Source organism: Amphiura filiformis, chromosome 2 (genome assembly GCF_039555335.1).
Source record: "Amphiura filiformis chromosome 2, Afil_fr2py, whole genome shotgun sequence".
NCBI classification, from domain to species: domain Eukaryota; kingdom Metazoa; phylum Echinodermata; class Ophiuroidea; order Amphilepidida; family Amphiuridae; genus Amphiura; species Amphiura filiformis.
In genome coordinates, this window is record NC_092629.1 from 32651258 (window position 1) to 32664079 (window position 12822).

The 12822-nt window shown below is 37.1% G+C and overlaps 1 protein-coding gene across 1 annotated transcript in view; it reads right to left on the reverse strand.

Annotated features, from left to right (window-relative positions):
• Positions 1–779: 779 nt before the first annotated feature.
• Positions 780–12822, reverse strand: part of LOC140146098 (sodium- and chloride-dependent glycine transporter 1-like) — a 71427-nt gene continuing 59384 nt past the window's right edge. The window contains 4 exon segments of the mRNA XM_072167851.1: positions 780–9304; positions 9307–9412; positions 9752–9919; positions 12243–12458. Coding sequence (XP_072023952.1) covers positions 9213–9304; positions 9307–9412; positions 9752–9919; positions 12243–12458 — 582 coding nt within the window. The 3' untranslated portion in view covers positions 780–9212.

Consider the following 12822-nt stretch of genomic DNA (forward strand, 5'->3'; position numbering starts at 1 on the left):
ATAAAAGAAAGTGGAGGAGAGGGCCAGAAAGTCTGATTGCACACACTTACGTAAGGGTGGGAGGGGATCACCCTTAAAAGGTTAAACCTTTTAACAAAAGCACTTCTTCGATAATATTAATAACTTTTGGGTTGTTCACTAATAGGAAGGCAATATTCTCAACTAGTCTGGTCACCAAAAGTTTCTGTTTGGTCAAGCTTTGTTTTGAAAATTGGCTGGAATTGAAAAACTTTAGATTTGGATGCATTTCTTCAAATTCAGAATAATTCCTTTACTACAAAAGCTTTTGTTTGCGAATGGTCAAGCTTTATGTTGAAAATTGGCTGGAATTCAACAGCTTTATAGATCTGGATGCATTTCAAATTCAGAATAATTCCTTTACTGCAAAAGCTTTTGTATGCTAATGAAAAGTATAAGTAAAACCTACTGCAGGGTTCACACAAGCTTTCTCAAGAACATCAAGCTTAAGTAGGCCAATTGAAAAAAAAAAGTAGGGCAAAATATTACAGGGCTGAAGAGAACCCAAACTTAATATGGGAAATACACTTTTTCAACCATTTGTTCAGACCTTAAACTTTTCCTGCTTTTAGCGGATTTTAGCTTTTTATGTTGATCAAATTTACACATTTTCTTTTATTTTCATCCCAATTTTACACTTGTTTTTCAGCTTTTTTTTAGCATTTTCAGCGTTTTTCACTAGGTCTGTATTTTGTAGGTTCATTATTTAAAAACTTTTTTCAACACAAAAAACACAAATTAATCATATTCACACATCAATATTGGTGTCTTGAGTATTTTATTTCTTCTTCCAATCCAATGAAATCAGTTACAAGTAACCCAGGAGTGAATCCCATATGATAATATATACAACATAAGACAAGGACAATTAGAACCTTAGAATATGACGGAGTGTCGACATCTGACTCCATCGTACACAAAATTACCCACATCATTCTCCAGCCACAGTTCCTTAACCCCAACATATTTGCTCATTCAATGAATGACCTTAGTGTTGGATACATAAACTCATACCCACACAACTAAAAGGTCAAATTGAGTGTTTAAATGTAGGTTAACGAATTGTACCTTTTGGAATCGGGCTTATAGCGTACACACACAGGTAATTTTGGGTATTTCTATCGAGTCAAACGTACATTTGTTCACCCCTTTTTGTGAAAGCGACACCAAAATAATAACCTGTTCACTAAAACGGGCCAAGCTCTTCTTTCAGCACACCTTTTTGTATATATTTTATGAAAGACGAGTTTGCGCTCCGTTTATAGCGCGCAGACTATCGTTATTTTCATTTCTTAAACCTTTCGCAAGTTTGGATTGTTGTCATTATATTTACACAAGTTGTACAATACAAGTCACTTTTTTAATTTAAAACCTCCCAACATCATCATCCTCACAGTCAAAATCCAATCCTTGCTATATCCCTGCATACACATCTCATCACCTCTAGGTACTCAACATCATACCCAAAAACAACGAGGTTACAATTTTTCAGTACACAGGTAAATGCTTGCATTGGGACATTGCCATGGGAGTTGATGTTATATAGAAGCTTTAAAAAAAGTGAGATAAGAGCTTTTCATTCATTCATATAATACATTATAAGCCGAGGAATGCGGGTTTACCAGAATTCCAACCACACCAGTACACATAGTCTTCCCATGATGCACACATGGATCTTGCTATTCTTTGCTTCAGATAGGTTGTCATCATTTGAATACAGAACATCAACAGCATCAGCAACATATCTTGAAGAGATCATCTCAAACCATTCAATGCTCAATTTGGCAAAATAACAAGATTATGGTATGGTGCTGGTTATTACTACTGCAGCAATGCATTATGGGAAATCACAAGTATCTGGTGGATCCAACGGATACTGGTACCCAGGTGAAATGGAGAAACCGGCAAATTGCACACCTCATAATGTGCAATATGTAATGCCCCATCCAGAAATAGACAAACCTGATCAGCATCACAAAATGGTGCTCGAAAAGTGTTCATCCGGTTTCTGGACGTATACATAATGCAGAGGGCGCACTTCTCAACACAATTATAATACAATCTTCACCGATAAGATTTATACATGCAAAATGGTAAATAATTCCATGGAATAAAACAATACTCTGGAATTTACAAGGGCACTTAATAATTTACCACCCCCAAAAAATATATTACAATTTCACTCAAGGTGGTCAATGTATGATTACAATTTATAGAGGGACACAATGAAGGTCTAGATGCAGACAAAATATATTTCAAAGTTCTAACAAAACAATAATCGTTGTGATTTAAATTTATCTTCAGGGTGGTGGGGATATAGAGTTGATTAAATTACTTCAAATGTAATAATAAAAAAAAAGTCAACAAAACTCGGGGGACAACAGAAAAGCCTGCCCTCGTGTGGCAAATAAGTATTCATCTTACAAAAAAGTCCTATTTACATATTTACAAAATATGCACAATTTATGCATCATGCTATTCCAGTTGAAATCCATACACCCTCTATTGAAGACATGATCTTAATCTTCCACACTGTGAATTTCAAGTAGGGATCATTCAGAATTTCACCCCCAGTGTGGGAGATTATTTAAAGTCACATCTTCCATAGGGGGTGTATGGATTTCAACTGGAATAGCTCATATTTAAGCCTCTCTGTATATCATTTTGTCATCTTATCATTCCTGATTATTGTTTTTACAAGAACAAACAAACGCACGCACAAACAACCAAAAATATATAATATTCAGTTGTGACACAACACTTGTTGAGGGTAGTTTGGTTGACTAGGGACTCGATTGCTTGCGGGATGACTTGTACTTATTTTTTAATCGACCCCAAAAGCCTTTGCAATTGGAACCACTGATGACGCATATTCGATGCTCACATCATTCTGCACATTGTCAAGTTGCGCAGTTAAGTTGCGCACATCCATGACATCATCAAGGATTCAATCGCAAATGCTTTTCGATATTTTGAAAAGGTCAAATGTTAACACCCCAAAACAGTGACAGGTAAATCCGCTTTATACCCAAACCAAGCATTGATTCACCCAACTGTGTGGAATCGCTAAAATATCAAGGAGCTAGGTTACACTAAATGATGCAAACTACAATTATTTCTAATGACTGATGGGTGTCGCTATGTAATTGGATAAATAATGTGGGGATTCAAACGAAAAAGCAAAAAATCCCAACCAAATTCAAATCACAATATATACACTACTAATGTAGCATGGTTTACATCTTGAGGTAGAGCCAACTAAAAAGTCGACAAGTTTAACATTCTAAATGCTTTTGTTTCCAGTCTTTGACATCAATTGGAAACCTTGTATGAGTTTTGATTCCAAACCGTATTTTTCCATCAGATCAAAAATCAGTTCTCACATCGGTTTTCTTCAGTAAATAATCATATTGATTATTCAATATTTGACCTGCTCTGATGACATTTGTACTATAGTATGCAGCCACGTTTAAAACAAAATCCTACATGTCCTTCCACAGAAAACCAAAAACGGGGTAAATTACCACTATAATAAACTACATGTATACACATTGTATCATACATTATTAACGTATCAATTCTGTACTTCACACAACACAAATCAGTAAAAAATAGCGGTATCCAAGATAACCAACAGCCTCATCCCCAACATGCACAAAATCTTGAACCCCAATAATATTCACACATGAAAGTTGTTGACCAGTGCATGATAAGATGAGGCGCTCACTGCTCCCATTGCATGTGCGGGAGCGTAACCCCCTGGTTTTACGAGATCCTTCGTTAACCCTACATCAACACCCCCCTTTTTGGCTCATATGTTTGCAACATTTTTTATAATAAAAGGCAGTGGGCCAGCCACGTTGTACCGTACTTTCCTGCATATAAGCCGCAGCTTATCAGAGTTTCTCTTGAATACGCTGATGGGCAATATAACTTGAGATGTACAATCTTGGATGACTGGCTGGAACTATTTGGTTATACTCATCCACTATCACTACCAGTCTTGCACTTGTGGTTACATAAAACATTTATAATAATGGACTGTGTAATAAGGGATGAGAATATCCAAAGTTGCCTAGAGAAAGAGGGGCGGGGGTTGGGGTTCGGCTGGTGAGAATCAGCAGAGTCATATTCCGCAGATCCTCGTAAAATACACTGGTGTCAACCAATTACAATTTAGTCCTACCAAATGTATTTTACCTTTGTTTGCACAAATTGGATCGATTTTACAAATTACACCCAAGGATCCGAATCTGGCAAACATGGACCGAAGCGAACCCCTTTCTGGTCGAGTTTTTGTACTTTTTTTATACATGATATATTTTATATTTTTGCATTAGCTGTGCACACATACACATAGCCATAGATTATACGACAAACAACACATAAATGTATACCCTGACATACAGCAGACAACCATGCCTACCCAGCATGCCGCAGTTCAGTGTTTCTAGAAACCCAAATTTTGAAATAAATTCAAGACTAGTGACATTTTGGTAAATCTCATAATTCCTTCGCATTTCAGGTCTAACCGCAAGGAATTATGGGATTTATCGTCAAGCGCCATTACCACCCAATATGGCAAAGCAAGGTTCTGTGTGATTCAGCGTAATTGCACGGTCACTGTTGCATTATGGGTAGGCATGACTTCCTGTTGTAAACCTGACAGTCACAATAAGGTCTGAAATATATGAAATATAAGCTAAGTAGTATTTACAAGAAATAAGCATGGTCATGAAGAAACCCTTTCAAAGAGAGAAAAATTGTAACATTTAGAATAATCTAGATTGTTGATTTTTGGAAACTCAAAAAATATATTTTAAATCAAAACAATGTTTTTTTAAATCCAAATTCTACAAAATTATTGTCGGCTAATTTCTTTTGAATTCACAAAAATTAATATTGTCCGGTAAATTTTTGTTCGCATTTGTACCCCCCATTCGTATAAAAGCATAAAAATTAAGTTCAGAGCTGGAATGCAATTGCTTTTGACGTTTCTCTATATTCAGAGTCATGCAAAAGATCAACAACGTACGTCAAGATACATGTACGCAAAACTATCAAAAAACTGCTACAACTCCATACATAAATATAATTATTCAAAAATTGTATGCATTGTTTTTGTTAAACTCATTTCTTACAATACTCCATTTGTTTTCAGTATTGTGACAAAATACATTTTTTAAGGCAAACATTTATAGTGTCAGGTGATACAATATAATCGTAAAAAAAAACAGGATTTTTTTTTTTTGTATTTTTCTTTTTCAATTTTTTTTTTCGGTGGCAGAATACGACCTTTTCCCATCAACCATTTTAATAAAATGCTGGAGCATGCCGTTGCAACATGACGGACAGAGACCACGAATCGGGCGCTTTGTCTCTACGCCATGGCTTGGCACCTGAGCATGTGCATTGACCGCATTGCGAGTAACGACGAGACGGTGGACTCTGCGCGCAAAGCGCCACCCATCTTCGTCCGGTACCCAGGGTGTCATTGATTTCTGCATTGTTTTTGCATTAGTGAAGAACATCAGAGTTAATGCAACAACTACTCATTGTTTTTATCACTTAGATACAGTAAGCGTAATAAAGGGTCACAGTAGTAGCACAATGAATATTCATGAGTATAGGAAGTAATGAATATTCATGACTTATTACCACCTCGGCACACTACATTTCCCTTTAAATATGTAACACCAAAACAAATCGTGGAAATTGGTGAACTCTTTTTACAAAAAAATAAATGTTCATTACACATCGTAATAAAAAGACATATTCCTTCACTTGTATAGATATTATAAACTTTCATGTTTCTACACTTACTGGTATTTAGAAAGGATACACTTGATAGTATTTAGAATGGATACACTACTAGTATTTAGAAAGCATATAAGCTTCCTACAATGATTGTTACAAGCTATATTTATGAGATTATGTTTTTGTGGAGAGTAGTCGAATGCAGTAATAAAGTTAGTGAATACAGTGTATATTGTTTGCATTGATCTCTTTATGCAAGTTTAAATTAGCAGACGTTTTGTTTTTGTAGATGCTGTATTGTGCTGGCATTGTCTTAATAATAAATTGTGTATGATAGTATGAGTTTATACTTGTTTTTGTTAATCCGAACAATAAGCACAAATCTGAAGGATAGGAAATACCGCTGGGATTGCACTGCAACTTGTTATCTAGCTAACAATACAGTCCTACATAAGTGCAACGACACATTTTGGATGGATCAACGTCAAACGTGTACTTGCCTGACGTGTAAATGCATTGCCATGGCTTTTATTATAATACAGTACATCACTTCAGCACACTTAATACTACGTGGCTATTTATCAGCGCGCTTTCATGACGATTCAAGTTTTTTTGTCACGCTCACTCGTATGAACGACATTTCTGCGCATCGCTGCAAAGATTTACATACTCCACCACAGACTTGTTATAAATATCTTGGGAAAATATACACACCGTTTTTGTTGCGACTATTTTAGCATCTACACTATATGGACATTGTCACACAATGGGCTATTCCAGTTGAAATCCATACCCCTATGAAAGACATCAACTTTATCTCCCAAAGTCAAATGGAGTCGCTCCATGTGTGGGAGACAAGGTCTTCCATACAAGGTGTATGGATTTCGACTGAATGACCCAACATGGGGTGCCCCCGACTACAGTTACAAAGAGTTACGAATACCATGGTTTCACCCTGTACGTCTGAGCACCATAAAACATGTGCAGCCAATAATTACGGTCTGCTTTAACTTACAATTTAGGGAGAAAAAATTGTACAACTACTAATAAATGCTTTTGTAATATTTATATACCAAAATATATATCATGTAAACGGCAGCTCGGGTTGGGGAGCATTAGTGCTAAGTAACTGGCAATGACAGGTTCAGTTTTTTGCCCCATTTCGCTTTAATTTCTGATTCATATACGTCTTCCGATGGACATCCATGACGCCATGTCCTGTCCCACACAGAAGAGTTGCAAATTTTTACCAAAAAATTTCTGCTACCAGACTTGTCATTTCCTTTTATTGCATAACTTCTTGTGAGCTCATCCACGTAACCATGGTAACAAAAACCAAACCTGTCCCGATTATTTTCAGCTGCATCGATACCCTGTGGTGTCCGAGATAATAGAAAAATGGAGTAAAGACTTTAAAAAAGGCTTTTAAATGAGTCTTCTTTTGGAGGCGACTCCATTTTGAAATTGACACTCCGTGTGTGGATGATAAAAGTCACATCTTCCATAGGGAGGTGTATGGAACAGCTCATTAGCCAGTCTTCGAGCGCAATTACTTGAGTAGTAGTCGTAACATAATTAACCTTTACTCCATTTTTCTTTGTATTAAATTATACTCTTAAAACCAAGTGATGAGGTCATCAGGGGTTGCGTTATAATTCTTCCTATTTTTTTCATAATCATTTGAGGCTTTCTTTGTCCCCTTACATCATAGAATTATACTCAATATACATAAATATACCACAAATACGCATGCATTTGCTTCTTATAGAAATGTAAAATATGTACACACATTTTATACATACACAAAATTCATTTATTTCCTCAACTTTTATAATTAATTTTTTTCCAATTCGGTTTTTTAAATCGGTTTCATTAATAAAGGAAGACCAAAGTTTTCGAGGAATAATTTAAAACAAAATAATTGGAGACAGCCCAAAAAGCCTAAGCTTTGAGCCTCTGTATCCCTGATATAAGTATATACAACTGTGATACAGAATGTCCCAGGCAGTTTATATAACAAAACGAGGAGTTATAAGAAATAATATTAATAGAAATTCCTGTTGCTTATCTAAAATTGTTGAACTGTTTGCATTAATGGATAAAAAACCAAACCAACCTTACTAAGTCCTACTACTAATAATAACGGAGAAAAACAATTGCTTTGATTTGATAATAATTAATGACACGGATGAGTTTTGTTACTAAAATGGTCAATTTGGACCAGTGATTAAGGAATTTGGTGTTGGGCCAAATTGACCATTCACTGACTGGCGCAAAGGCTTGGGCCAAAAAATATATCAATAAATGGTCAAATTGGACTGCAAACCTCTTTTTCTTCCTAGCTTAAGGCTTTGTGCCAATTCCGGCCAAGTCTTCTGCCGATCTGCTAATACAGTGTCTTCCACAGTGGGGTGCATGATTTCCAACCAGTACAGCCCACTGTATGCGAAACACAAAACTTGCAATACCACAATCACTGGCGTGTCTGTGGCCCTGAACATGTTTAAAACAAAACTGCCAACCAGTTACATAGGAGGTTTTGCTTTAAGCATGTTCAGGGGCCAATGACACACAAGGTTTTTCCTGCCCAACGACCTGGGTGGACGACGCCCATTTGTTCATTGAAGGGCGGGGAGGCCAATATATATTTCAGGTAGTAGGTTCAGTAACTGCATTGATTGATTGCCTATATACTAATTTAAAGCAGAGGTGTGAAGCTCCCATGTTCTATCCTTCAATAATTTTTTTTTTTCAGGTTTTTTAAACCCTTTTTTTATATGCCTCCACCAGAGGTTATTCTTTTTCAAAGTTTGCTTTGGTGACATTAATAACGTCACTAGCAGCTACCCATTATTTTTTGGTTAAGTCTAGCCAGGTCTTCGATTCAGCCTTACACTTGTTCAAGTGCCATTTCAGTCATCCAATTTTTTGGAAGCCAACAATGATTAACGCTCCCCTTCATATTCTATGAGTTTAACAACAGTTTTTTTTTTGGTTGAACATTTCGGGACTGTATACACTTGGCTGAACATTAAAAAGGCATTACAAGAACCATTCAGTCTGGCTATTTACAAAAATATGGCCTTAAATGGTTGTCAACATTCAGCTTAGCGACATATATATCCATCCTTTTAAATAGAGTTTTTTCAACTTGGGAACTGCATCCAAATGTTCATAAAGGGTGAAGGGGGCCGTTATGAAGCGCCCTCTTGGGACGGGAGGCATGGCGACCGGCTGTTTACCATCTCCATCTCTTGCGTAAGCACTCTGGCTTCTTCCGCTGTGCTTCGGTTGCAATTTTACAAGTTCTTAATTCAGTCAGGAAGTGCCAAGCGCCCTCTCAAGAGAATACGTACAACGCTGAGAGTTCTAGGGTAGCATCAGGGTTTTTAGTTTTTTTTAGGTGAAATCCCTCTTCACACCAGCAGCACCACTTCCTAAGCCATGTCAGATTCATCTAGTTTGGCTGGTACATATTTGACGGAGTAATCTACGGGTGGTTGCGATTTTTCCGAGTGTGGATCTAGGCGCCGCCCAATTCAGTACCATATTGTTTGTGAACGTCAGATGCTTCCCGGCGATGAGCGAGAAGGGCTGGTCCCCAGTCTGGTGTTGGTTTTGTCATTTGTTTAAGTCGCTGCAAAAGACGTAAGAAAATTGACCATAAGTAAATAAAGTCAGGCTGGACTTGGAATTTCATTTATTTTAAAGAGAGATGTTAGTCAATGTTGTCAAAAAATCCCGAAATATCCTGCCTGATTTCGCATTACAGTTGATAGCTTTTTCTTGATACTTTCTTTTTCGGCTGTTGCTTTTAAAAATTTTTTTAAATAAACTACCTTACTTTCTTTGCAAATTTCATAATCCATTTTTTTCCTTTCATGACCAATTTCAGCCATGTTTTCAAGAAAATCCGGCATTTTCAGGGGTTCATATTTGTTCCATCTCCTCTTAGTACTTAGTAAGTATTACTTACCTCCATAGGAGAGCCATCGGCACGTATAAATTCAAAAATCATGTTGAGTGGGATCCAGATAAGACTTGTCATGATCATCATCCAGCCAAAACCATGAGCCCAGCCAGGGAATTCGTAATCGCCGGCCGTTGGGTTTTCCCACGAGATCCAGTTAAATAATAAGACAAACTGCAAAATAAGGACAGAAAAAATAAAAAGATATTTTTAGTTAAGACATAAAAACAAGAGCATCACATGTAAGGAAATAATCGGCTCGTAATAGGCGAGAATTAATCGGTTTTTGTTGCTGCACACCAATAAAGGCCAAAACACTGAAATTCTGCTAACAAATCCATACCACGAACATAGCCTAATTTCAAGGTTTGAATTGTACTTCACAAGCGCAGACTTTCTTCCGTCCGTTTCTGGGTGGGGTTAGAAATCCATCACTCAAGCAACCACCTATGATTGACAGGCACAAGCAAAAATTTTGGCATGTACTATAACCGAAAGAGGAAATTTGTGCAAAACTGTCAAAGCACTTGATTCCATGCCAGCTTGTTGAAGGCAAGTTGGCTAAGCACACTGGATGATAAGGTAGCAATTCATTAATGTTAGCTTTTCTGTTTCACTGCCACAAGTTGACTGAAGGGTCAATGAGAGCATTCTTGACTATCATCCAGAAATGTGAACTCAAAATTTTTTACAAGAAGTTTCGAAGATTGGTAAACAGAATTAGTTCAATAGTTATGGCAGCATTTTCTTTCTAGACTGTGTACACAAGCCTACCATCGACTGTCATGATCAAACAGAATCCCATATTTCCGTGAGGGGGGGAGGGAGGGAGTGTATACAAGCCTACCTCCCATGACATGTTGCATTATCAGGCTGTGCTCAAGGTATGTTGAGTATGTGAAGTGTGTCATGTCAACAGAATTGTTTCCAGCACAATTTTAGATTGGTAATAAACATAAGTTAAATACTTTAAATAGTTGTGGTAGGTTTTCTAGGTAGTGCTCTCGCGATGTTTCTGGCAGTCAACAGATTTGTTTCTAGTACAATTTTAGAATAATATTATTGTAAACACAAGTTAAATAGTTGTGGTAGGGTTTCTTGGTGTTTCTGGATCATAACAATCAATCAAACATAACCTCGCCCGTTTGATGCAGTTGTTTTGCACAGCTGCTTCAGCGGTAATCCATTATGATCTTGATGGGCCATACTGCTTTGTTTGTTTTCCTTGTTTAATTACATCGGGTCAACCACCCATCAAGGTAAACCACAACAGCTTGCTACAGCAGTGTTTTCCTTGGCAACTTTTTATGTCGGATCAAGGTGCTTTGGAATAAGAGCGCTATAAACACGCTTAATTATCATAATATTATTATCATCACATCATTCTTGACACATACTTTCCCCTGATTACCTTGTTACATCATTTCAATTTAATTGCCTTTACCCGCAAGGCAAGGTTGACGTCATTTCAAGCCATTTTCATACCCTATTAACATTACCAGATGTTTACGAGTTGTAAGTCCCATGCCGCATCCTCACACATAATTAATCCAAAATGCTTAATCGCCCTAATTAATCAGCATTACCCACACCAATCACCTTGTTCTGTAACTTGCTAATTAACGTCTTCAAGGCCCGCAACAGGTGCGACCTATTCCCTTTGTCAGTTTGTGGCATTTCAAGTGAGCGGCCAAGTTCAGATTAAATCAAATTCAAACCATTTTCAAAATGGATATCGCACCATCGAGCTATTCCAGTTGAAATCCATATACCTCCTATGTTAGACTACATTTATCTGATCTTCCACAGGGGGTGTCGATTTCAAACAGAGTCACCCACACAGGTAACCCAATTTAAAATTCACACTCCCTGTGAAGGTTAAAGTTATGTCCTCCATAGGGATGTTTGGATTTCAACAGGAATGGTCCAATGCATTTGCAGGGATGAAAACAAGCACTGACATAATTTCCTGAAACTGATTTAAAATTTCCTGAAAATGTGCATTTCCCTATATTTTGTACATAGAAGATTTACATCCCTGCATTTGTGTATATCTACTTCAGACCTAATGTTGCTGCATCCTTGTATTTTCATTACTTGTATGTTGTAAACAAATGTGACATAACACGCTTAATCCTCCTAATTAATCACCAATCGCCCACACTTCTATAAGACCCTTTCAACAGGTGTCAAGTTTGTGGCATGCCAAATGAGAAATACAGGCGCCAAGTTTAATACAGCATCAAAATCAAATTAGGCCGTACAGATGTACCATAGCAAAAAGCATGATTTGTTAAGCTTAAGGATTATGATTCATGATGAATTATTTAGGTCACTTTTTCCACACTTGCAACAAATGGGTCGCACAAAATGTGTGTTTGGCAGCATCAAGTATTTTCACTTCTTGCAGCAAGATATTCAATGCCCAGGGGTAGGGACAGGGTTAATGCATTTTTCAAAAAATAAAAATAAAAATGAAACTTTTGTGGGTCCTTACCGAGAGAATAGCCGGAGTAAGTGCACACCAATTGAGAGGGAACCATTTGAAGAAGGGTTGCTCCACGACTCTGTTTCCACACATTGTACGAATGTCGTTGATAAACCTTCTTACGCCGTAGATCCACGCAAGACCGACGCATTCACATAAACCGTAGATGAGGAGGGCAAAATCCGCCGCATATTTGTCCATTAAGACGACCCAATAACTACCAGCCTGTGATTTTTTGAAAACAAAAACAGTCAATTATCATCAACCCACACACATCATTATCTTTGAATAACTTCCAGTTATCTTCAAATAACTTCCACTAGTTATCTTTCAATTACTTCCCATTATAAACAACTTCTGCCAATTGGCGAGACATTGGATGACCTTGGAAATCTACTTTCCATGAGTAGTTAAAAAGATGCGCACTTATATAATTTCCTTATCCTGATAAGCACCGCCTCCAGATTACTTCATTTAATGTTAAATGTTATATCACAACATCCTATGATCTATAAATGTCGGAGATCTTATCTTACACCTCCCACAATGTATGTACTGATTTGCTTTTATCGGTCATACCAATAGCGAT